The sequence below is a fragment of the Carettochelys insculpta genome, chromosome 29 (assembly GCF_033958435.1).
Source record: "Carettochelys insculpta isolate YL-2023 chromosome 29, ASM3395843v1, whole genome shotgun sequence".
NCBI lineage: Eukaryota > Metazoa > Chordata > Testudines > Carettochelyidae > Carettochelys > Carettochelys insculpta.
In genome coordinates this window covers 9,428,069-9,453,908 of record NC_134165.1, presented here as the reverse complement: position 1 = coordinate 9,453,908, position 25,840 = coordinate 9,428,069, and the positions used below count along the sequence as shown (strand labels likewise).

General features: G+C 63.0%; 1 protein-coding gene and 1 long non-coding RNA gene across 5 annotated transcripts in view; one reads left to right on the top strand and one right to left on the bottom strand.

Annotated features, from left to right (window-relative positions):
• The window catches only part of ITGA5 (integrin subunit alpha 5), a 60,329-nt gene extending 59,513 nt beyond the window's left edge, over positions 1 to 816 (bottom strand). The window contains exon 1 of one of the 3 annotated variants that reach the window (XM_074980305.1): positions 550 to 816. In XM_074980305.1, coding sequence (XP_074836406.1) covers positions 550 to 716 — 167 coding nt within the window. In that variant the 5' untranslated portion in view covers positions 717 to 816. The remainder of the gene's footprint in view (positions 1 to 549) is intronic. The other 2 variants (XM_074980303.1, XM_074980304.1) reach the window with 2 other exon arrangements.
• Positions 817 to 930: 114 nt separating this feature from the next.
• Positions 931 to 25,840, top strand: part of LOC142003393 (uncharacterized) — a 52,726-nt gene continuing 27,816 nt past the window's right edge. Inside the window, exons 1-2 of one of the 2 annotated variants that reach the window (XR_012642823.1) lie at positions 931 to 1,626; positions 10,010 to 10,101. This is a non-coding gene — a long non-coding RNA (uncharacterized LOC142003393). The remainder of the gene's footprint in view (positions 1,627 to 10,009; positions 10,102 to 25,840) is intronic. The other variant, XR_012642822.1, reaches the window with a different exon arrangement.

Here is a 25,840-nt window from a genome sequence, read left to right as displayed (position 1 = left end):
GGAGGGGGCAGGAAGGGGCGCCCCAGCCCGCAGCGCTCTCGCCAGCCGCCCCCTCCCGGGGAGCCCCCCGACCCCCGCCGCCAGCGCTGGAATCCCGCTCGCTCCGCGTTACGAGCCGATCCCAGCTCCGATTACAGGAAACGCTCCGTTCCCAGCCCGCCGTGTGCGGGGCCGGGGGATCCCGCCGCGCCGCGCCGCGCCGCTCGGGTCCCACGCGCGCCCTACCCCGGGGCCGGGGCACAACCAGCGCCGGGGCCGGGCCGGGCCCGGACCGCGGGGGGCGCGGCGGGTAACGGGGCAGGCAGCGCCGGAGCCAACTGCCCGGAGCGGGCGGGGAGGGTGGAGCCCCCCCGGGCGGGGCTGGGAGCAGAGCCTGGAAAGTGAGGGGGGGGTGAAGCAGGCGCCCCCCGCCCCCTCCCCCGGAGCAACCAGGGCCCATCCCCCCTCCCGCCGCCTCGCCGACCGGACCCCCCCCCGCCCCCGCGCTAACGGGGAGCCGTGACCCCCCCCCCCCGCGCCCCGCTCCCGCGAGCCGCCCGCCGCGCTCACCTCCGCGGCTCCGGGAGGTAGAAGTCCAGCGCGAAGCCGAAGAGGCTGCCCGGGGCCCCGCGGAGCAGCGCCGGCTCGGCCACGTCCAGGTTGAAGGCGCGGGCGAGCGGCAGCAGCAGCAGCAGCAGCAGCGGCGGCGGCGGCGGCAGGGTCCCGGGGGGCGGCATGGCGGAGCCGGCGCTGGCTGCCCGCTCCTGACGCGCAGGCGGGACCTTGCGGGAGCCCTGCTCCGAGCGCCCTCCTGGAAGCGCCCGCGGGGTGTGCCCACACCCGCCGCCCACCCCCGAAGGGAGGAGTCACCGCCGCGGCTGCGCCCACCCCCCCGCCTGCGGGCCGGGGCTCGCCGGGCGCAGCGGCTGTGGGCCGGTTTGGGGGAGCCCGAGCCGGGGCCGGGGGCGGGACCCAGCGGGGGGCCGGGAAGGGGATCCCACAGGTCCCGGGTGCAGCCATAGGGGGCCTCCGTGCACGTGCCAAGGGGCAGTTCGCACTGGGGGGGGGAGCAGCAGCGCCCCCCCCCCCACGTGGGAAAGACCCTGAGCCCCTCCTGCCAGGGGAGCAGCCGAGGGGCAGCGCTGCGCAGGCCGGCTGCAGGAGGCACAGAGAAGGACGAGCGCTTTGAGTCTGTCCCTGCCGGCCATGGGTCATTACCCCTTGATGGGGAAACTGAGGCACCGAGTGGGCTGGGGCTCGAGAGCGCTGGGCTCAACTCTCGGCTCTGCCACAGTGCAACTGGGGGTGAAGAAGAGCTCTGGGTACTGCTGTCCCCAGCAGAAGTGAGTCCAAGAGAAGCTATCGCCACCCCCACTGCCCTGTCTCTTCCCTCTCCTGGGCTGCAGCAACAAGAAGATCCAGGGCCTGAGGTATCAGGGTCTGTATCTGAAGGTCAAGGGTGAGTGTTCAAAAACAAGCGGATTCTGATGAAGCACATTCACACACTCCAGGCAGACAGGGCTGGCGAGAAGCTGCTGACTGACCAGGCTGAAGCTCGCCAGGTCCAGCACCCAGGAAGCCCACAAACGCCATGAAGAACGTCTGCAAGCCCAGAAGGAAGTAACACATCATCAAGACCCTCTCCAGGTAGGAAACCGAGAAGCAAACGTCTGTGGCTGGTCCGTGTGCATGTTGCTGTCCGACAAAGGGAGTTAATAAGCGCTCCGCATCCGAACCTTAAAAACAAAACAAAAAAACCACTGCCGGCCCCAGTGTCTTGTGTGCTCTTGGTTGGCGATGCCATGTTACGGGGCCTCAGTTCCCCCAGCTGGAGCCATGGGCTAAGGGTCACCCCAGCTGGGTTTGGGGCAGGGCTCATAAACACAGAGAGCTGCTATCAGGGTAGGGGCCAGGTCTTTTGGCTTCCAGCCCACTGGCCTTGCCCCTTGCCAACCCCCTGGAACGGCCACTGGAGGCAGGTCCCAGCCCTCCTGCCTGGCTGAGCTCATGGAAAGAGGTGACCCTGCAATGTGCAAAACATTTGCTTAGGCAAAAGCCTTGGAAATCTCACACAATATCCCAACCCAGGAGGCCAGGGTGAGAAACGCCCTGAGGCCAGCAGCTGCCAGGCCTCCACCACCCACTGGCTTTCCACTCCAGCGAGCCTGAGTCAGTGTGGGGCAGGGAGCCCAGCCCTTCAGCCCTGTCCCCCTGAGGTTCTGCGGCTGGCACAAACAGCCGTGAGCCCTCACAGCCAGGGAGAGAGGGAGGGTGTGAAACAGGGATGAGAACAAAGGAGGAGACATGCACAAGTTTACTGTCAGCCACTGCTTGAAGTCTCACAACACATACAGCGGGGAACAGAACCCAGGAGTCCTGGTGTTCTGCCCTCCCCGCTCTAACTGCAGGACCCCATCCCTCTCCCCCGACTGGGAGGAGAACCTGAGTCAGTCCCTGCTGGGTTATTGTTGGGCAGCTTGTGCAGGCCCAGGTGTGTTACCACAGGCTTGTTTGTGTCCAGATGAGTGTGGTACTGCAGGGTCGTGTGTACACACACTGGCCTGGTTCGTAGGGTTGCTCATGCCAGCTCAGTCCAGATGACTTCAAGAGCTTCAGCCTGTCCTGGCCTTGGCTTAAGGTTCCCATTAATAAGGAACCCTGGAGAGCTCTCCTGGGACTGATGGGTGGGGAAATCCTTTCCCGGGGGCTAAGGGTGGCGGTGCAGAGCAGCCCAGCCCAGAGAGTGTAACAGGAAAGGACCTTGGCTAAGGGTGACCTCAGCTGTCCTGATGGCTATGATGCAAAGGGGACCCAAGGAATTGAAGGGCAGATCTGTGGTGGGACATGTAGTGCAGTGATAAATTAATGGGGCAGGGCTCCTCAAAGAGACTTACCTGTGCACACATGCACACCCAGCCATGTACACTCACAAGCACATGTGTACACACACGCACAGCCATGCACACTCACACGCACACACATACACACAGCCATGCACACACAAACACATGTACACATGCACACATATGGCCATGCACACATAAGCACCCATGTACACAAACGGCCATGCACACACACAAACACATGTACACATGCACACAAACAGCCATGCACACATGAGCACATGTGTACGCACATGGCCATGCACACACCCACAGCCATGCACACCCACAAGCACACACATACACACAGCCAAGCACACACAAACACATGTACACATACACACATGGCCACACACACATAAGCACACATGTACACACATGGCCATGCACACACACAAACACATGTACACATGCACACAAACAGCCATGCACACATGAGCACACATGTATGCACATGGTCATGCACACACACACACACACACACACACACATGCACACATGCAGCCATGCACATGTGAGCACATGTATACACACGACCATGCACACACACACATACCCACAAAGCCATGCAAACACATCAGCACATGTATACACACAGGCATCTACCAACATCTTTAGATTCTACTTTGCACAGGAAGTCCCTTTGTCTATTTTTTTCTTTGTTTCCTGTTTCTTCATCCTTCCTCCCTCCATTGCCCTGCAAGGCCCCATTTTCTGAAATTCCCACCTTCCAGCCCCGGTCCCCACCCCCACACGCTACACCACTCTCCCCATGCCCCACCAGCACCAGCTCCCTAACACACACTGTTCCACAGTTCACCATCAGGGGCAGCCTTGCTCAGAACAGGCCCCATTCTGTCCTGGGACAGGCGCATCATTTGGGGTTCAACAGGGGCTTTCTGCCTGCCCGGGGGGCTGGGGGGGGGAGGCTTGAGGGTGGGAGGGATGGACGGAGCTGGCTGAGAGAACAATGGGCCCAACTATTGGAAGATGCCCTGACCTGGACCAGATCCCAGAGCAGCCTCCCTGGTCTCTTAGGCTCTCCCCAAAATCCCACCCAGCCATGGGGCCAGAGGCAGCAGGGCTCAGCCCTGGCCACAGGGGAGCAGCCCAGAACTCCCGGCCCCTCGGAAACAGGACGTGCGGTAAATCCTGTGTTAGAGACAATGTCCCTGACTTCCAGCAGTGGGGAGATCCCCCAGGTTCCCCCAGAACAGCCTCCAGGCTTGAATGGCTCCATGCATGGCACAGAGGTGAGGCTGTGGGGACAGGAGGCTGGAACAATCTGTGGCTGAGGGGAGCTGAGAGCCACTGAACCGAACTGCAAACCCTGCATACGATGGAAACCACCTCAACTCCCCCACACCCCACTCACTTCAGGCACCTATGTGGGGGATGTGTTTGGGGGCCCACCTGAGCCTGGGGCAGGGATCCCTGCAGGCTCTTGGGCCCTTGCCACACCCAGGGGACACCCGACAAGGTTCTGAACTCCCTGGGAGCAGAACTGGCCCCTTGACAGGGCACTTCCAGCTGGAGCACAGACCGTGGGGCAAACAGCGAGGGGTGGGCCAGCAGAGGGCAGTGACAGGAATTCAGCAGAGCAGGGGCATAGCAGGAAGGGGGAGGGGTGGCAGTGGGCTTTCTGGTGGGGGAGGGGCGGGGGGGGTCTCAGGAGGGGGAGGGGCGCTCAGTTCCATGGCAGGCCATCCCTGCTGCATCTTCCCTCACGTGGATTGCTCCAGTTGTGCGCCAGGGAGATTGAACCAACAAAACAAGTCAGTTGTGGGGGGCTGTACCCCTGCCCCACTGGCCCCAGGCAGCAGCTGCCCCATGGGTGGGTTGGGAAGGAACAAGGTCTCACAGAGTTGGGGGCAAAATCACCTCAAAAAGGCTCTGGCCCTGGCCCTGCCCCAGGGCTCCCCTTCACCCCTCTGCTGCTGCTTTCCCCTCACTGCCAGCTGCCCCTCACTGCCCCAGGGCATTGGTCCATCACATCTGCAGCCCACCCACCCTGCCTTCCCCTCCCCTGCAGAACAACCAGGGCTGGTCTCCCCCGCCCCCCACCTGGGGAGTCGCACGGCATTGCCCTGTGCCATGACAGATGAAGATCCGTCTGTCTGTCTCGGCAGGGCCTGGCCCCAGGGGGTACCTAGCCCAGCGGGTGCTGGAGCTGAGAATCCTCTGGAGGGGCTATGCTGTGCTGGGGGTTCCCCAGCCTGCGTCTGCTAATGAGAACCTGCATCAGGGCATCATGGAGCTGGCTGGGTAGCAGTGCCACCTGCAGAGCGAGCACCGGCTCAGGGAGAAATGGCTACGCCAGGGTGCAAGTCAGGAGGCACAGACCCCCCCCCGCCCACAGCCCTTCTCTGTTTCTCTGTTGGGTGAAGAAGTCGCTGATTCTTCTTTATCTGCTTTGCCTTCCTGCAGCCTATTTCAACTGGCCACCAAATCAGCGGGTGCCCGTGGGAGGCAGGTGGCCTGTGGCACCTGTGGGAGGGGCAGGGCAATGCCACGGCAGGGAAAGCCTCTGTTTGCACATGTAACCCTCAGCAGCCAGCAACTGTGGGCAAGAGGATGTGAAAGTGCGTGTTGGGGGCAGCCTCTGTGGGTGTGTGTCTGTGTGTTGGTGGTGTCACTACTTCACAGCTGGAAGTGGCTCAGGCTGCCACACCTCAGGGGGCCCCCCCAGCTTTGCCTGCACCCCAGGGCATCTGGCATGCAGAGCAATGGTGTCCAAGCAAGCTGTGGGGCTGGTGCACAAGAGGTTAAATGGGTGGAGAGGGGTCCATGGCCTTGTCTCCAGGGTGTAGGGGTGTGACTGGTTTGCTATGGCTACACCCACCCACTCAAAGCCCAAAAGTGGGTGGGGCTCAGCTCCCTAGAGGGCAAGGGGTAAAGACCCTACTGTAAATAAGGCTGCCACTGTCCTGTCCCGGACGGCCCAGCCAGGGCAACTCACTCGGTTGTTCTTCCTGTGGAAACGGTGGGGTGAAAGGGGCAGCACATAGTCAGCCCCCGTCCCTGCCCCCCATCCCTGCCCCCTCCTGCTCCCCTGCACGGGAGCGCCCCCCGGCACCTCTCTCCCCAGGGCCTGGCTGCGGGAGGATGTCTGGGCCAGTGTCCTCGGGGTTCTGACCCAGCTGAAGGGCGAGGGGCACTGGGGGGATTACTCACGCTGGCTGCATGCCTGGGACACTGATGCAATGGGCTCTGTGCGCACATCTGGGGGCGGGACAGGGGAGCTGGGGCTGCAGAGCAGGGAACGCTCCGTGCCAGAGAGCAGCCGCGGCCGCGCCGCTCCATGACTTCATAAAACCAAAATAGCTCAGGTGAACCTCACGCTGCTCTGCCGGGGCTGCACGTTGGAGCAGCCTCGCGTGGTACCAGGGGGCGCTGTGCTGGAGGGACGAGGGGTCAGCTCAGCAGGGGGCGCTGTGCTGGGGGAGGGGGCTCAGTGGGGGGCGCTGTGCTGGGGGAGGGGGCTCAGTGGGGGGCGCTGTGCTGGGGGGAGGGGGCTCAGCAGGGGGCGCTGTGCTGGAGGGAGGGGGCTCAGCGGGGGGCGCTGTGCTGGGGGGAGGGGGCTCAGCGGGGGGCGCTGTGCTGGAGGGACGAGGGGTCAGCTCAGCAGGGGGCGCTGTGCTGGGGGAGGGGGCTCAGTGGGGGGCGCTGTGCTGGGGGGAGGGGGCTCAGCAGGGGGCGCTGTGCTGGAGGGAAGGAGGGCTCAGCGGGGGGCGCTGTGCTGGGGGGAGGGGGCTCAGCGGGGGGCACTGTGCTGGGGGGAGGGGGCTCAGCGGGGGGCACTGTGCTGGGGGAGGGGGCTCAGTGGGGGGCGCTGTGCTGGGGGAGGGGGCTCAGCGGGGGGCGCTGTGCTGGGGGAGGGGGCTCAGCGGGGGGCGCTGTGCTGGAGGGAGGGGGCTCAGTGGGGGGCGCTGTGCTGGGGGAGGGGGCTCAGCAGGGGGCGCTGTGCTGGAGGGAGGGGGCTCAGCGGGGGGCGCTGTGCTGGGGGGAGGGGGCTCAGCGGGGGGCGCTGTGCTGGAGGGAAGGAGGGCTCAGTGGGGGGCACTGTGCTGGGGGGAGGGGGCTCAGCGGGGGGCGCTGTGCTGGAGGGAAGGAGGGCTCAGCGGGGGGCGCTGTGCTGGAGGGAGGGGGCTCAGCGGTGGGCACCGTGCTGGGGGGAGGAGGGCTGAGTAGGGGGCTCCATACTGCAAGGACTAGGGGTCAGCTCTTCGGGGGCGCTGGCACTGTGCTGCAGGGACTGGGAGTGGATGGGGGCTCAGCAGGGGGTGCTGGGCTGCAGGGACTGGGGGCAGCTCACTGGGGTGCTGTGCTGCAGGAATTGGAGGTGGGAAGCGTGTTGGGGCTTCACTGTGTCCAGGGCACCGGACGGGGCCTTGCTCCGCAGGGCTGTGCTGAAGGAGCCTGGCAGCCTGAGCAGAGGGTGTGGTGCCCAGCAGTGGCAGGGGAGCAAGGTTGAGGAAGCCCAGGTCAATCAATACCGCTCTGTGCTCAGGGTGGTGGGGTGGCCTCAACAAAGCCCCATTGAGGGAGCAAGGAGCCGGCTTGGCCTCCCACAGCCACATGGCTCAGGGGGCCAGGAGGGGAGATCAGAAGAGGCTGGGCACCTGGCACTTCACCATGTTGAAGTCTGGAGCATCGTGCCAGCTCGGGGTGGGGTGGAGGGGTGGCAATGCAGGACAATGCTGCAGGGCGGTGAGCTCAGAGGTGGGAAGCTGGAGGAGGCTTTGAGGGGGGCCCTGCCGCTCTGTGCCAGGACAGGAGGGCTGTGGGGGAGGGATGCATTCTTTGGACTTAATCATTAGCAAGGGGCTGTGGCTCTTCCTTCCTGGTCCCAGGGCCGGGGCCTCCTTGGGCAGCGGGAACCAGGGGCATCACATGGACCTTGATTTACTGCCCTGGCTCACTCTAGAAGCCCTGCTTGGACACAACACTGGGGATTCCCCCATCCGCAATCTGCAAGTGCCCCTCAGTCCTGATCTGCAGCCCTGCTTTGTCCCTGCACTGTGCCCCAGCCAGTGCCCCACCCCGAGGAGCCCAGGGCTGGGCTAGCAGGGGGCTGCAGGTCAGGACTGAGGGGTGCTGGCAGTATTTTGGGGTGCGGGGAGCCCCAGGCTGGGCTGGCAGGGTTATTTTGAGCATAAATTACTCTGGCAACCCCTACCCTCAAATGCTTCTCCCTGCCCCAAACCCCCATCTCTGTCTCCCCCCCCCCCCCCCCCCCCCCACACACGAGTCCATTCCCACAGGGGCTGGCCGGATTTCACAACTCGCAAGGGTCTGTGAGTGTCTCTTATCAACAGGCGCCTGCTGAGTTCAAAGGCTTTTCCCACAGCCTGGCCCGGAGCTCAGCCCTCGGGTTCATCTGGAACAGAGCGAGGGTGTGGGCCCCACATTGCCCCCAGGCCCCCACCGCAGGGCCCTGTCCTCCAGTGCCCCACCCTCTCAACACAGGGCCCTGCCCCCCACTTCTCCTAGCCCCCCAGCCCAGGGCCCAGCCCCACACTGTCCCCAGCCTCCCAGCCCAGGGCCTTGCCCCCCCTCTGCCCCTAGCCCTCCAGCCCAGGGCTTCTCACACTGCCTCCAGCCCCCACCCCAGGGCTCCCACCCTGCCCTGCCCTCCTGCTCGGACCCTCACTGGGCTCTGGAGAAGCTGTGGGTCTCCTGTTGGCCCCTGGTCTCTGCGTCTCCTCTCACCATTCACAGCACAGTGCCCCCAGTCTGGCACCATACACAGAACCCAGGACTCTGAGCCATCCCCAGAGCAGGGTTCCCCTCCACTCCCCCCGCAGCTTTCTGCTAGGGGCCCAGCTGTGGTCAGCAACCACCCCACTCCTGAGCCCCTCAGTCCTGACCTGCAGCCAGGCTGCTGTCCCTGCACTGTACCCCAAGTCCCCGCCCCTGAGCAGCCCAGGGCTGGGCTAGAAGGGGGCTGCAGGTCAGGGGGACTCTGTGTTTCCCAGCTGAGGCAGGGTCCACAGACTCCTGGTGCCACACAGGCTGAGCAGCCTGTGATCCCTTCTCTCTGCACACTGTGTGGCTGCAGGGAGGGGCTATCAGCCCTCTGCTCTGCCTGCCGGCTCCCCCAGGCATGGGTCTGAGCCCAGCCTCACTAGAGTCAGAAGCCAGTGACTGCTTCCCACCCTCTGCTCTCTCTTATTCCTCCTGCAGCCAGGTGGGAGGTGCTGTGCTTGTCAACGTGCTGCCCACACCATGTGCCCTAGCCCTTGTACTGCCAACACCAGTGGAGATTCTCCTGCAACTCATCGGCTGCGGCTGCAGCGCAGGGAGGGGCTACGCTCTGCCGGCAGTGCTCTCAGCGCTTCCCAGACAGGAAAAGCTGACTGTGAACAGAACAAGCTCCCTGCTCCCTGCCCCCAGCCAGTGGGGGAGGGGAGGGCTTTGGCCCACACCTCTGGGCTGAAGGGAGAGCTCAAAGGGCTGGCCAACTTGCAGATGTTTCTGCAGCTCTGTGCCCTGGAGCAGTGTCAGTGGCGGGTGGGGTCAGATCTGGGGGATAAGGGAGAAAAACTTGATCAAATCATGTTGGGGAGCGAGTGCAACATGGGGTGGGGGGTGTGGGAAAAATGTAGGGGGTGGGGCGTGTAGGAGACAGCGAGGGGGCCGGGCAGAGTGGTAGGAGATGTGGGATGTGTGGGGTTGTGGCAGTTGTGGGGGTATTGGGGCTGGGTAGGGAAGCCGTGGGTGGGGATGGAGATGGGGGGTGTAGGAGATGGGGTAGGGGAGATATAGGAGGTGGGGTGTGCAGGAAATGGGGTCTGGGGCAGGGCTTGGGGAGGTGCAGGGGTAGGAGGGTGGGTCAGAGATGTGGGAGAGATGCAGGGATAGGGAAGATGCAGGAGGTGTAGGCGGTGGGGAGGAGGAGGTATGGGAAATGGGTCGTTATCAGGTGGAGGTAGGAGAGGTGGAAGGTGAGAGGATTCTGAGGGGACTATGTACAGATGCTCATCTGTTTCAGTTGTGGGGGCTGGGGGTCAGGCGACCAGGGCCTGGCTGTGGGGCTGGACTCAGTGATTCCTGGGGTCTCCTCCAGCCCTAGGATTCTATGATTCTATGACTGGGCGGGACAGGTGGGGCCAGGTTTCTCAAAGATTTCTTCTCCCCTCCTCCAGGAAGATACATGTGTGAGGACCTCTAGCGCTTAGCTGAGGGAGTGACTCCATTGTTGGGCAGCAGTAGAAGGCTGTTATCCTCTATGTCAAGGGTATGTAAAATGGGGGGGGTGGGCCCCATGTGTGGGGGAGGGGTGAAATCCTCTCCTGTTGGAATCCGTTCCTGTTTTTATGTCGGTGCATTCACATTGGCAGAGTGATGAACAGCGTTTTTACATTCTACAGACTTATTTTCTTACGCAGGCCAGACGGGTTTTGTTTCATATGAACATAACAGGAGTTGCCATTGGTTTGGATGGCATCAGACAAGTTGGGGTTGGGGGGCGCTAATTGTAGTGAGGAAAAGTGGGGCCCGACGTAGAAAGTTTGCTCCCCTCTGCTCTGTGTGACCCAGAGGGGGACATGACACACTTAGCTAGGGTGTGTGTGTGTGTGTGTGTGTGTTGCACACACCTGACCTGGGAAGCTGGGTCACAGACTGGGGTCTGCTTGGCAAGTCCTTATGGAGACTTGATCCCCCTGAAATTGTCAGGGTGACTTGCAAGCACTTGGCGCATGGGTCGGCAGCACCCTCCCGAAGCAGCGGAGGTGCCTGGTGGCTGGGACAGGGTCAGGGATTTGCTCAGCCCAGGTGCGGAGACACCAGCAGCCAGGTCTGAGAAACACTTCTGCCTGGACTCAGCTCCTGCCTGGCAGGCGGAACATCCCCCAGTACCCAGCTAACCCCAGGTGCCAGCCCCGCTGGCTGCCGGTTCCTGTGCAGCCCAACCCGCTCCAAGTGCCTGGGGCGGAGAGTGGGGCGGGGGCAGCCATGTGCCTCTGTTGCTGTAGGAGACCTAGGGCAGAGCCTGGATGCTCCCCCAGGGACAGTCAGTGCCCACCCACAGCCCCAGCCCTGGGCTCCTCTCACATCCCCCAGCTCTGCTGGTATCCCTCAGTCCTGACCCCCAGCCCCCCAGCAATGAGGCAGTGGTAAAAAGAAGTGACCCCTCTGTCACGAAGGGCTCCATGCAGCCCGTAGTCACCTGCAGCCGCTGCCCCAGTGCCACTAGCCTGGCTCTGGGCTCCCCCCAACCTCAGTGACTGAATTTCCCCAGGGCTGCCCAGGAGGCTGCCTGCTGGGCCAGGTCCAACCACCCCGAGCACCTGGGATGAGGGCGAATCCAGCCTGAGCCAGGCCAGTGCCTCTGGGGGGCTCCTAATGAGCCTTGTGGTTGGAAAGAATCTGGACAGCAGGAGACGCATGGCTGGAGTGTGAGGTAATGGGAGGGTGTGATGGAGGAAGGGCGAGGGGAGTCAAGGGGGGGCCCGCGGGGGCTGGGGGAGGAGGGAGGAAGGGGAGGGAGGACGGGAGAGTTGGGGGATGGGCGGGGTGGACAGAGGCGAGAGGAGAGGGAGGGCAGCAAGAGGCAGGGTGGGGGGCACCTGGTGGGGGGAGGCCGGGGAGCCCTGAGAGGTGGGCAGGACTGGTCCCCCCTCCCCTGGCTCCCTGGGCACGTGGTCACGGCGGAGAAGATCAAGGCTGCCGCGGTCGATGTTCCCAAGGTCGATTTAGCCGTGTGGTGGGGCCGTGCGGCGTCGAATGCCCAGGGCGCCCCGTCGGCGCCGCACTCCTGCCCCTCCCAAGGAGCAAGGGCCATCGACGGGAGCTCGACTTCAGGTACCCCGACTCCGGCTGCGGAATGGGTGCATCTGAGTTCAGCCCTCCCCTCGGCGCAGAGCGGGCCCAACTCCCAGCGCGCTGCGTCGCTTCTCGCCCTGACGCCAAGGGCCCTTCCTCCGCTCCGGGGCTGGGCTGTTCACACCCAGGGGCTGCTGCCATGCAGCATCCCCTGAGTGAGCTCTTCGGGGGTTGGCCCGTGTGCTGCCCAGTGCTGGCCTAGATGGTGCTGTGCTGCAGGGGCGGGGGGCCTCAGCAGGGGGCGCTGTGCTGTGTGGGGGCAGGACGGGCTCAGCAGGGGGCGCTGTGCTGCAGGGGGAAGGGGGGCACTCAGCAGGGGGCGCTGTGCTGCGGGGGCAGGACGGGCTCAGCAGGGGGCGCTGTGCTGCAGGGGGAAGGGGGGCACTCAGCAGGGGGCGCTGTGCTGTGTGGGGGCAGGACGGGCTCAGCAGGGGGCGCTGTGCTGCAGGGGGCTGGGTGGGAGCTCAGCAGGGGGCTCTCCCGTCACTGTCACTGCTGACCCCAGTGCAACACTAAGGGTGTCAGATTTTCCTCCTTGGCTCTAGATCCTTGCGCCAAGTTTCCCACAAGGCCTGTGTGTGGCAGCCTCACACGTAGAGCCGCACGTGGCTAAGGCGGTGACGTTCCCCCCACTGTGCGAGTTCGGGGGGCTCCCTGATGAGCTGTGGGGGGAGCTGTGTTTATGAGGCCTCACTGCCCACTTCCCTGTGCCCTGCCCTCTGAGCTACACCCCTTCTGAGCCAGCTGCTGGCTGAAGTAACTGGGCTTGGAAATGTTCCTTCCCTCGGCTGCGGAGGCGCCCCTGAGTTCAGCTTTCCCTGGGACGCGGTGGGGCTAGAAATGGGGTTGCTGGACCTGCTGCCACAGACCATGGCCCTGGCGTGTGGTGCGGTGTTTGTTTGCGGAGGGACTGCAGGAATCTAGAGCAGCCCAGCCACGCAAACAAAACCCTACCAAAACAAAGCACTCTGTGCCACCCCGCACCCTAGGGGACCAGGGACCGCGGGACGCAGGGCTGCTTTGCTTTCGAAGGGTTTTGTTTATGTGGCTGGGTGGCTCTGGGACCTGCAGCCCCTCTGCAAACAGACAGGTTGGCACTGGCTCGGTCCCCCTACACTGCCCAGCACTGCCAGGTGGAGGGGGGCATTCCCAAGGGCTGCCTTCTCTGTGCCAACGCCACAGGTGGTTGCCCCCTCCCTCCTCAGCTGGGTAGACTTGGGCCCTGGCCTGGCCCGGGGTCAGATGGCTCCGAGCTGGGTTAGCCAGGGCTCCAGCAAGTGGCTTCCCCCTGCCCAGCAGACAATGGGAGTGTTTCCTGCCGGGCCTGGCAAGGGAAGGGCTGGGGGTGGCTGGGAACAAAGCTCGTACTGCAGGCGCTTCCTGGCTGTTAACATGCTGCAGGGAAGGCCAGGGGACCACAGGTGGGCAGCTCCCCTGGCAGGGCAGTGCTGTGGCTCAGGACGGCTCTTCTAGAGTCTGGTCATGTTGTGACCAGGTTGCCCAGTTGGGCTGTGCCCCAAAATGTGTCAGGGCTCTGTGTGTGTGTGTGTGTGTGTGTTGGGTTGTGCCCCCCGACATATCAGGGCACTCTGTGTGTGTGTGTGTGTGTGTGTTGGGTTGTGCCCCCAGATGTGCCAGGACTCTGTGTGTGTATATGTGTGTGTTGGGTTGTGTACCTAGGCGTGCCAGGGCTGTGTGTGTGTGTGTCTCACAGGGCCCCACAGCAGATGGGCTGGAACAATTTGCACAGTGGGGTGACGGGGGGCGAGAGCTATTGAGCCAAACTGTAAATGCTGTATAATGGAGTCAATGTCAAGCCACACACACACACACACACACCCCAGCCTGTCACATGCAGCCCGTCCTAGAATATCTGTTTCCCTGAGACTCTGAGGCCTGGCTGCTGGGTTCCCGCCCCAGCTCTGCTGCCCTCCTGCAAAGTGAGCGGGGGGTGGGGGGGCAGCTGTGTGACTCAGTTTCCCTTCCAGTAAATGGGGGACAGGTGCTGCCAAAGGACTTTGAGAGACTCAGGTGAAAGTCACTGGTGCTGCGTGAGGAGCCAGGAAACTGCTCGGGACTCTGCAGAGCAGCTGGTCCGTCTGCCTGGAAGGGTGACCCACGTCCAGCCCAGGGCCGCCCTGTCTGAGGAGCAAAGGGAAGGCGTGGGAGACACAATGGCAGGTGTGTCATGTCTGCACACGCAGGGCAGCGGCTCTGGGCAGGCTGGGTTCCCTGGGGCAGGAGCATTTCACAGCCGCTGTCAAGGAAGCCACCCATGGGGCCCAGCCCTCTGGGGGGGAGGGAGGTGGAGGGAGGGCACCAGCCAGAGGCTTCTTAACCATTGTTTGATCCACAATACAAACAGCAGGAAGCAGTCCCTCCCCAGCCCCAGGGCTCCTCTTCCCCAGCCCCACCTTATCAACCCTCCCGAGCCCTGAAGGAACAGGTGTGACCTGATGCTTGACTGCACTAGGGAGTCCCTGGACCTGGGATCAAATGGAGGTGCTAGGGGAGGAGAACATGGAGGTGCCAGGTCAGGGGGCTACAGGGTGCAGGGAGGTTGGACGAGGGGGCCAGGAGGTGCAAGGGAGGTTGGATGACGGGTGGTGCCAGGGACTGTGGAGTGCAGGGGGGTTGGATGAGGTTGCCAGTGGGGGACTGTGGGGCTGGGCAGTTGGATGATGTTGCTGGGACCATGGGATGTAGGCGAGTTGGATGAGGGGCCCAGGGAGACAGTGGGTACAGCGGGGTTGGGAGAAGGCGCTGGGGGCAGGAGGGTTGGAGGAGGTGGCTGCGGCAGTGGGGTGCACGGGGGGCTGGGAGAAGGAGCAGGGGGGTTGGACGAGGTGGCTGTGGCAATGGGGTGCACGGGGGGCTGGGAGAAGGCGCTGGGGGGCAGGGGGGTTGGAGGAGGTGGCTGCGGCAATGGGGTGCACGGGGGGCTGGGAGAAGGCGCTGGGGGGCAGGGGGGTTGGAGGAGGTGGCTGCGGCAGTGGGGTGCACAGGGGGCTGGGAGAAGGCGCTGGGGGGCAGGGGGTTGGGTGAGGCCGTGTGAGGACACAGGGTGCTCAGAGCTGGGAACATCGCACTGTCCTCAGAGTGGCCCCGCTGTGTGGGGTGGCTGGAGCAGGTCCTGCTGCCCAGTGGGCTGTGCAGGGAGCTCGGAGCTCGCTAGGGCCCATCCACCTGCACTTGTGCCCCGTGATGGCTGGGGCTGGGGGCCGGGTGGCCTCTGGCTGAGCCAGGCCTGCTGCAATGAGCTCCCTGCCCTGCTCTCGGTGCCCCCCAGCCTGTCATGCCCTTTAGGACAGGCAGAATCAGTGCAGGGCTCAGCGCAGGGGGTGGCCCCAAAGCCCCAGGTCACAGAGCACCAGGGAAGGAGGTGGGCTGCAGGCCATGTGCCAGGGTGCTGTGGGGGGGGAGGGCAGCTGGACGAGGTGGCTGTGGGTAATGGGGTGCACAGGGGGACAGTGGCTGTGGCTCTGATCAGCTCAACAGCTCCTCATGGGAGCCCTTGGAGCTGCTCTGGTCCAGCTGCTCAGCACCGCGTGGGCTGGGGGGGGGGCTGTTACAGCTAAAGGAAACAAGCATAGGAGATTCCCCCCCAGCACCCCCCCCTCCCCAGATCTCCCGCAGGCCCAGCTAATTATGGCCATAGCCCTGGCCTGTGTTTACAGCATTTCCTTTGAGTTGCTGCCGCTGCCTCCTGCGCGGAGCAGAGTGTGCTGGCAGGGTCTGGGCCCCGGCCTTGCCAATCACCGCGGTGACTCACCGCTCCCGGCACGGGCCCTATGCAACCTTGGCAGGAAGCTGGTGGGGGGCAGTGCGGCCCCCAGATAAGGGCCCTGTGTCGCCAGCAGCCATGACTGGAGGCGTCTGCCTTCCTGCAGCCACGCGCCTGCCAGACCGCAGGCTGTCCTTCTGCTGTGCGCCAGGGCAGGGGCAGCGAGGCTGCACCATTGCAGGGATCCATCGGTTCTGGGGGGCCCTGCCCACTGCCCCACCCGCTGCAGAGCCCCGGCCAGGGGCTCGCAACGCTTTGGTCTGCGGGATGACAGGTGTGAGTGCGTGGGCCCACCCCAGGGAGCTGCCTGCGGAAAGGACCCCTGTCCCTCCTGAGGCAGGTCTCATCTCCAGCCCCATTGTGTGCAGGGGGCTGGGAGGTGAAAGGAGTCCCCCCTGGGCATTGGTGGCAGGAATGGGATTAGAACCCAGGTGTTGAGGCTCCCGGAAAGGTGGGCTCAGCCATGACAGGCGTGGCGGCACCAGCCCAGAGGGCGGCCACTGGCCAGGCCTTGCTGATGGTGGGGCAATGCCAAGTTTGCTGTTCTGGCCAGGCTTTTCCAATCTCCCTGCCACTCTGGGAGACACCATCATCCCAGGGGGATGCTGGTCTGAGCAAGTCCCTGCCCAGGCACCAGGACCTGGGACATAGGGAAAAGTCCAGGTCTGGAGACAGAGCTCAAGGCTGGGAGCCCGCTCGGTCGCTAGCATCTCTGTAATGGTCACTGCTTTGCCGCTCTCCCGGAAAGGTGCTTGGTGGCTGCAGGTGTCCAACTTCCTGCTCTCATGCCCCCTGGGCTGGCTCTGGGCTTAACAGGGAGCTATGTGGGAAGGAAGATGCCTGGGCCTGGGGGAGTCTGGGGAGAGGGGGTGGCATCTCCCTTACAGGCCCTGGATCCAGACACAGCCTGTCTGGGTGGTTTGTTTGGGGCAGCCCAAGCCTGGGGCAGGGTTTCAGGTCCCTGGAGCTTGCGGCTCTGCTTCTGGGGGGCCAGGGCTGGACCTGGGATGCTCTGTCATGGGGCTAGGCGTGCAAGAAGGTAAAATCTATCAAGGGCCTTCTGGCCTGCCAGAGCTTCACGCAGACCCTGTCTCCAGCTGCTCCCCAGGCCCTGGAGTCATAGAATCGTAGAACTGGAAGGGACATCGAGAGGCCGTTGAGCCTGGTCTCCTGCCCCCATGGCAGTACCAAGCACCATCTAGGTCAGGGGTCTCCAGCCTGCAGCTCCGGAGCCACATGCAGCTCCTTAAGGAGTCATTTGCGGCTCTGGATGCTGCCACCGCTGACCCCTCTGCAGCCCTCTATGAGCCCCCCAACAAGAGCCCCCTGGGCAAGGCCTGACCACAGAGCTGGCCTCCGGCAGGGTCCCCATTGCTGGCCCAGGCGGTGAGCGAAGTCCGGGGCTATGAGCACCCAAGCTGCACACGGCTGGTTGAGCAATGAAAGGCTCGGAGCCCCGGGAGCGCTGTGCACCTCTCTGTGCGCACGTCCCGCCCCAGCACTGCCAGGGAGAAGCGCATGGCAGCGGTGAGGCTGGCTCCAATGAGTAGCCGGCGTGGGATAGCAGTGGCGGGGAGGGGGCCTGGCTCTGGAGGAGGGGAGGGGGGATTGGGTAAGGGGGGGTTGGGGGTGCCTGACTCTGGAGGAGGGAGGGAATTGGGTTGGGGGGGGCTGGGGGTGCCTGGCTCTGGAGGAGGGAAGGGGGATTGGGTTAAGGGGGGGCTGGGGGGGCCTGGCTCTGGAGGAGGGGAGGGGGATTGGAATAAGGCGGGGCTGGGGGTGCTTGGCTCTGGAGGAGGGAAGGGGGGATTGAGTTAAAGCGGGGTTGGGGGGGCCTGGCTCTGGAGGAGGGGAGAGGGGATGGGGTTAAAGGGGGGGCTGGGGGTGCCTGGCTCTGAAGGAGGAGAGGGGGATTGGGTTAAGGGGGGGCTGGGGGGCCTGGCTGTGGAGGAGGGGAGGGGGATTGGGCTAAGGCGGGGCTGGGGGGCCTGGCTCTGGAGGAGGGGAGGGGGATTGGGTTAAGGGGGGGCTGGGGGGCCTGGCGCTGGAGGAGGGGAGGGGGGATTGGGTAAGGGGGGCTGGGGGTGCCTGGCTCTGGAGGAGGGGAGGGGGATTGGGTTAAGGGGGGGCTGGGCGGGCCTGGCTCTGGAGGAGGGAAGGGGGATTGGGCTAAGGGGGGGCTGGGTGGGCCTGGCTCTGGAGGAGGGGAGGGGGATTGGGTTAAGGGGGGGCTGGGGGGCCTGGTGCTGGAGGAGGGGAGGGGGGATTGGGTAAGGGGGGGCTGGGGGGCCTGGCTCTGGAGGAGGGGAGGGGGGATTGGGTTAAGGGGGGGCTGGGGGGCCTGGCGCTGGAGGAGGGGAGGGGGACTGGGTTAAGGGGGGCTGGGGGTGCCTGGCTGTGGAGGAGGGGAGGGGGGATTGGGTTAAGGGGGGCTGGGGGTGCCTGGCTCTGGAGGAGGGGAGGGGGATTGGGTTAAGGGGGGCTGGGGGTGCCTGGCTCTGGAGGAGGGGAGGGGGACTGGGTTAAGGGGGGCTGGGGGGCCTGGCTCTGGAGGAGGGGAGGGGGACTGGGTTAAGGGGGGCTGGGGGTGCCTGGCTCTGGAGGAGGGGAGGGGGATTGGGTTAAGGGGGGCTGGGGGTGCCTGGCTCTGGAGGAGGGGAGGGGGACTGGGTTAAGGGGGGCTGGGGGTGCCTGGCTCTGGAGGAGGGGAGGGGGGATTGGGTTAAGGGGGGCTGGGGGGCCTGGCTCTGGAGGAGGGGAGGGGGGATTGGGTTAAGGGGGGCTGGGGGTGCCTGGCTCTGGAGGAGGGGAGGGGGATTGGGTTAAGGGGGGCTGGGGGGGCCTGGCTCTGGAGGAGGGGAGGGGGATTGGGTTAAGGGGGGGCTGGGCGGGCCTGGCTCTGGAGGAGGGAAGGGGGATTGGGCTAAGGGGGGGCTGGGTGGGCCTGGCTCTGGAGGAGGGGAGGGGGATTGGGTTAAGGGGGGGCTGGGGGGCCTGGTGCTGGAGGAGGGGAGGGGGGATTGGGTTAAGGGGGGCTGGGGGGCCTGGCTCTGGAGGAGGGGAGGGGGGATTGGGTTAAGGGGGGCTGGGGGTGCCTGGCTCTGGAGGAGGGGAGGGGGATTGGGTTAAGGGGGGCTGGGGGTGCCTGGCTCTGGAGGAGGGGAGGGGGATTGGGTTAAGGGGGGCTGGGGGTGCCTGGCTCTGGAGGAGGGGAGGGGGGATTGGGTTAAGGGGGGCTGGGGGGGCCTGGCTCTGGAGGAGGGGAGGGGGATTGGGTTAAGGGGGGCTGGGGGTGCCTGGCTCTGGAGGAGGGGAGGGGGGATTGGGTTAAGGGGGGCTGGGGGTGCCTGGCTCTGGAGGAGGGGAGGGGGGATTGGGTTAAGGGGGGCTGGGGGGCCTGGCTCTGGAGGAGGGGAGGGGGGATTGGGTTAAGGGGGGCTGGGGGTGCCTGGCTCTGGAGGAGGGGAGGGGGGATTGGGTTAAGGGGGGCTGGGGGGCCTGGCTCTGGAGGAGGGGAGGGGGGATTGGGTTAAGGGGGGCTGGGGTGCCTGGCTCTGGAGGAGGGGAGGGGGGATTGGGTTAAGGGGGGCTGGGGGTGCCTGGCTCTGGAGGAGGGGAGGGGGGATTGGGTTAAGGGGGGCTGGGGGGCCTGGCTCTGGAGGAGGGGAGGGGGGATTGGGTTAAGGGGGGCTGGGGGGCCTGGCTCTGGAGGAGGGGAGGGGGTACTTTGTGGACAAATAGGTTGAGAAACGCTGGTGTGAAGGGATGATGCAAACGTTGCTCCTTCCTGGCCAAGAGCCTGTCCCCAGGCGCAGCGATTTCCTTGTCCTCATTTACTCTCCAACCCAGGGGTGGAAGAGACTTGAACTTTTGAGCTGCTCCAGATCAGCGTGTGGCTGTTCTTCGGAGCGGGGTGGCAGCGCGTGTGGTGCGCTGTGAGTTATTAAGGTCTCGTGCTGACGTGCGTTGTGGCTCTCAAAATAAGGGTTTTGCAATCAAATTTGAAAAAAATGGCTCTTCTTGCTATTTTGGTCACAGACCCCTGGTCTAGAGTCTCGGGACCATCCCTGGTAGGCACCTTTCTGACCAGCTCTTAAATATTTCCAGTGATGGATATTCCAGAACCTCCCTGGGACATTTATTCCAGTGTTTGACCCACCTGACAGTTAGGAAGTTTTCCCTAATGTCCAACCTAAACCTCCCTTGCTGCAGTTTAAGCCCGTTGCTCCTTGGGCAAGTTTTCTCCCTCCTCCTTGCAACTCTCTTTTGAGTACTTGAAAACCGCTATCACGTCCCCTCTAAGCCTTATCTTTTCTAAACTAAACAAGCCCAGTTCTTTCAGTCGTCCCTCATCGCTCCAGTGCTCTAGACCTTTCATCATCCTCGTTGTTCTTCTCTGGACCTTCTCCAGATCTCTCTTGAAACGCGGTGCCCAGAACTGGACACAACACTCCAGCTGAGGCCTGATCAGCGGAAGAATGATGTCTCCTGTCTTGCTGACTGCACTTCCGTTGATACATCCCAGAATCATGTTTGCCTTTTTTGTAACAGCATCACACTGTTGACTCATATTTAGCTCGTGATCCGCTCTGACCCCTAGATTCCCTTCTGCAACACTCTGTCCTAGACGGTCACTTCCCATCCTGCAAGTGTGAAACTGATTGATCCTTCCTAAGTGGAGCACTTTGCATTTGTCCTTAGTTGTGAATTCCCCTCCCAGGTGCACATGGGGGTGACAGGGCACACAGCCTCTGGGCCGTCAGTCTTTGGCTGGATGTTTGCACCGATCCCACCTCAGATGCTAGACACACACGGCCCATCATCTCCATGGGCAGACAGGCTGCACTACGTCCAGGGGTCACTGTGCCCCCCACTGCATTAGACACAGCTCAGCAGAGATCTTCTAAGGGGAAGATACAGTGCTGGCTGGCTCTGGGGCACAAGAACTAGGACAGGCCCAGGGCCCCTTTCCCTCTCAGGTGCTGGCTCCAATCCAGCCTTAGTGTGGGGGACTGGCTGGTGCACATGTTTGGGATACGGAACCTGGGGCCATTCCCTTTGTAGGTTCCTGCTTAGCTCCACTCCCAAGGTGGGGGAGACTGGCTGGGTGAGGAGGATGGGAACTGGAACACTGGGGGGCCAGACTGGTTGGCCTAAGGGGTGGTGAATGGGACACACATCTTCCCCTTGGGCACTGGTTCAGACACAGCACAAGCTGGGAGTGACTGAAAGTTGTTCCCATCTGGTGGCAGGAATTAGGGGCTCAATCTAAGGCCCAGCTGGCCCATACCCTCCTGCTGGGCCTGCCTGCTTGGTATCTGCGACCCTGGGGAGAGGGCTCAGAGCAGAATCCCCTGGCACAAACACACATGGCAGACCTGCTGCCCCAGAAGTACCAGACCCCCGGTGTTGGGAGCTGGGCCAGGGTCTCTGCCGGGCACTTGGCGTGGCTGTTGCTCAGAGTCCCCAGAATTCAGATCCCTCCATACAGCCCCCTCCCCCAGCAGCGCTGCCTGCGCCCGTGTGCATGGAGCACCCACTGCCTTTACCATACAAGTCCAGGAATGTGTGATTTCCTTCCCCTCCTTAGCGAGTGGAATATCCCGAGAGCAGGGCCGCCCGGCCGGCTCCAAGCTGCGAGTGTGTTACTCAGCACCGTGGGAGGCAAGATTTATCTCACTCACTGGCATTTCCCTTCCCCCGGCACCCACTCCCCTGTAAGGAGCCCAAAGGGACACACCACAGCACTGCTGATGTGGCAATGCTGGGCAGGATGTCACAGCTTCCAACCCAGCACGGAGAGCATGGTGCCAGACACTAGGGTGAGAGACACAGGATGGTAACGAGATTGCTAGAGGATGGGTTCTATGGGGATAGAGAGGTGCTGGGTGTGTATGGGGACAAACTGACGCTGCCTCACAATCTCTGGAGAATTGAGTGTGATCATTACACCCATTTTACAGATGGGGAAACTGAGGCCATGAGCAGGGCCATGCCTTGAAACCCATCGGCGTAGCTGAGATCAGCCTAACTTCCCCTTGTGTGCTCAGACCATTTCCCTGCTGCTGTCCTACTCAGAAAATGCTCCAGAATCCACTCTCTGTTTTCCTCAGCCCTTTGCACCCCAATGCTCTTAAAAAACCAGCCAGGCTGTGTTTACAGAGAAATCTCCTACCTCCTTCCACCCCTCAATGAAATGCTGCTACCTCTGGATTGGGGCACTGCAGTGGTTTGACAGCACACAGCAACATCACACAGTTTAGGGCAAGAAGTGAAGGGCCTCTGTATCCAAGGGGAGAGCTGGAGGTGGACCAGGGTATCTCAAGCCGAACTGAAGTCAAGCTCTTGGTGCTAACAATCAATGTTCTGGCCAAAACCCCCAGAGTATTTGAACGAAGCCATGAGCAGGACCGCAGGTGGCAGCTCAGACCTGCAGCATCACCCAGCATGCCTGGCACTGGGCTGGAGCAATGCACTCTGTGGCCTCTGCCTGCCCCCACCCCCTGCAGGGCAATGTCTGGGCAGAGCTGCCCCCAGGAACCCAGCCACCATGGGCCGTTAATGACCCAGGCATCACAGAGCTGGTGCCAGCCTGTGATCGGCGCTGGGTTCAGCGCTGGTCCCAGCGCTGGTGGAGACACTGCTGGCAGCTCTGTGGCAGAGCCCCAGTTAAGGGGTTGTGGGGGGCAGAGTGGCTTGTTTTCTAGCACCCAGCAGCCGCTTGTCAGGGCTGGGGACATCCCTGCCCCCTGCAGCTGGAAGGATCCTGTTTATACTGAGGGTCCCAGGTAGCCGGAAGCGGAGCAGCCCAAGGAAGCCCTATGTCCCTCCAGCCCCCATGGCACTTGGGCGGGGGGGGCCTCCAGTCCTTGGCTGTGCTGCTCTGGGCCCCACAGCTCAGTGTGAGACCTGGGGGGCCCTGCTCCATCCAACAGCCCAGTGGTTGGGACAAGACACCGTCCCCTCAGTCCCCCAAACTCACCTCACCAAGACCCCCTGCAGTGGATTTTGGGACAGTGTCAGATGGTGTAGTATGAGCGCAGACAGGCCAGGATCTCCTGACCCCCGCGTGGCCTTGCCTCGGTTTCCCCCAGGGAAAGGTGCTCTGGGTTCTCTGTGCGATTCACACCAGGGTCTGAGCACTGCCTGGGGAAACACACTGGAGCACACAGCTGACCCGGATGCCAGGGATTCTCGCCTGAGCGGCCTGCTTGGCACACCCGGGCTGCGTGCTCCCCGCGTTGTGCTGGCTGGGCGCCTGGCTCTTGTCTTCCAGAGAACAGGGAGCACCGTTTCCCAAAAAGGACCTGGAGATGCTGGAGAGAGCTGGCCCCTCGCCTGCAGCACAATGGCCAGCACCTCGCAGCCCAAAAAGGGAAGGCAGGGCTCTCTGGGGGCTGGGCAGCGCAGCCACAGCGCCGGGGATGGTAACGGCCTGTTTGAAGCCCTGCGAGCCTGGCCACTGGAGGGTGACACTCCCTGGGTAGACAGACAGACGCGCACACGCTGGAACGGCCTCTCATGTCCTCGTGCTGAAGTGAGAGCAGCAGGAGCAGCTGCTGCCCCCGGCCGCCTGCAGCTGGGGAAGAGGGGCTGTGACCCCCGCCCTTGCTGGAGTGAGCTGGACCCAACACAGCTATTGGGAAATGGGGCACGAATCCCTGCACCTCATCAGCCGACGCCAGCGGCCTGCGGCAAGGGCGGTGGCACCAGCGTGGCTTGCGGGCAGCTGATGTCGCACTAGGTGGGGTGCAGCGACAGGAGGGAAATCAGAGTTTGTAGAGGCCGAAGGGCCCCTGACACTTCATTATTTGCTGCCGGGCGGCCCAGGAGATGGCAAGAGGCAGCTCGACTGGGGTGGGGCAGAGAGAGCTCGGCGCGACTGGGACCAGGCTACACGCTAGGTCTGCTGAGAGTGCGCCTGCACCATCACATGGACCGGCCGGGCTGCCAGCCACACCCCACACTCCCTCCCCACCGAGCTCCCCAGTGGCCCGTTCAGCCGGGGGTGGGGGGTGGTGAGTTGGCCCCAGCAGCTGCTCTGACAAAAAGGCTCCGCAGCTCCCGCCTGATGCTAAAATGGTCAGGGGCTGAAATGGCCGAGCCAGACGCTCAGGAACGCTGGGGGCAGGGACACCCGAGCCCTGGCCCAGAGCCACTTCCAGGGAAGGGAGGCCCATGTCTGACCCACCCCGTCAGCCCCAACACCGGGATGTTCCCCTTGGGAGGGGAAACACATGGCCAGGTTCATAATCAGCCCACCCAGACCTGACACACAAACCCTCACGGGTGGTCCCTGTCCTGCCACACCCTGCGCACACCATGGTCTGACTGTCAGCTGCAGGGGGCAGTGCGCACGCGCGCACACACACACACACACACACACACACACTGAGTCCCTCCCTCGCCTGTAGGGGGGCAGTGCGCGTGCGCGCACACACACACACACACACAGAGTCCCTCCCTCGCCTGTAGGGGGTAGTGCATGTGCGCACGCGCACACACACACACACACACACTGAGTCCCTCCCTCGCCTGTAGGGGGCAGTGCACACATTCATACATGCACACACACACACACACACACACACACAGAGTCCCTCCCTCACCTGTAGGTGGCAGTGCGTGCACCCACACACACACCCACACACACACACACACTGAGTCCCTCTCCTGCCTGCAGAGGGCAGTGCCGTTTGCTGGGAATGTTGGCTGGAGCTGATGGTTCTGGTTGCAGCTGGGACCGGGCTACGCACTAGGTCTGCTGAGAGCAGTCCTGCGCCATCACACGGACCAACCATGCTCCCAGCCACACCCAGACCTGCTGGGCCTGAGCAAGCAACTCCCCGTCTGGCCGAGCGCATTGTGAATGTGGCTCCCAAGCCACACGCCTGCTGAGCACCCACAGACCTCCGCCCCGCTGGGCAGACTCCCGGCGAGTGGCTGGATTTTTGCTCGCTCTGGCCAGCTGCTAACTCACACAGTGCTAGAGACAGGCTGGAGGTTTGTGGTCTGGGCTCCATCTGCTAACATCCATCACCCAATTAATCTGCGCTCCCACTGGGCTAGTTAAGGAGTGAAGCACATTTAATGGCTTGTGCTTTGCATTCACAGCCCTGGGCCTTGGCATGGGCCGGGTTGGTGCTGCAGCCGGGACGGCGGAAGGGAGCAAAGGCTCTGCCCCCTGGGGATGCTGGAGTGACCCAGGACTGGGCTCTTGCGCAATGCAGCTTAGGAACCAGCCTGTCCCCGAGCACCACAGCTCCCGCCACCTTCCATTAGCCAGCCCAGTTTTCCGCACAGCTGCGCATGCCCAGTAGCCCAAAGCAGGCCCTCTGTGGTTTGGGGCAGATGCCCCCATGCCATGGAGCTGCATCTGCCTCTGGGAGATGACAGCAGAGATTTCATAGCTAGCTTGGCCCCAGGCTAGACTGATGGCCCCTTTCTAGTGAGGGGGAAACTGAGGCAGAGAGGTGCCATAAGATGGCCAAGGCTGCACAGAGGGAAGCTATGGGTCCCAGAGAGGAGTCAGCTCAGGCTCTACGGCCTTTCTCATGCAGTCTGACACTGAGCACCAGACTGGACTAGGGCCTAGCAAGATGGGTCTTTGCAGGCGAGTCAGAAAGGCAGAGGAGTGGAGCCGATGCAGAGTGATCTCTGCCCCGGTACATACACCTGCACGCACTGCGTTTGGGACGGGGCTGTAGCGAGAAATCTGCCTCAGGGTAGAGCCGCAGGGCAGGAGTGGAGCTGACCCTCCATGGAATGGGCAGAGCAGGGCCTGGCCCCACCATGATAAAAATGTCTGACAACTGATTTCGACAAGGCACATGGGCTCCTGCCTAGTGCATCCATCAGACCTCAACCCTGGCTCTGCCCTCCCTGCTCCCCAACCCCTCCCACACAGCGCGTGGATGCCCTCCCTGCTCCCCCCACAACTCCTCCCACACTGTAAGGATCTGGCCTTTCCTTCTGTAGCCTTATGGGAAGGCCTAAGGCAGACGAAGACTGGAAGAGCAACAGGTATTAGCTGTAAAGCTGGAGTCACAGCTTCACATGCCCCCTCAATGGCAGCCCTGGAGCACTTTAAAAACTAACAAAATAATTACAGAGAGGAAGCCGTGCTAGTTTATACACTATCAAAACAAAAAGCAGTCAAGTAGCACTTTAAAGACTAGCAAAACAGTTTATTGGGTGAGCTTTCGTGGGACAGACCCACTTCTTCAGACCATAGCCAGACCAGACCAGACTCAATATTTAAGACACAGAGAACCAACAACAGTAAGCAAGGAGGACAAATCAGAAAAAGATAATCAAGGTGAGCAAATCAGAGAGTGGAAGGGTGGGGGGGAAGATCAAGAATTAG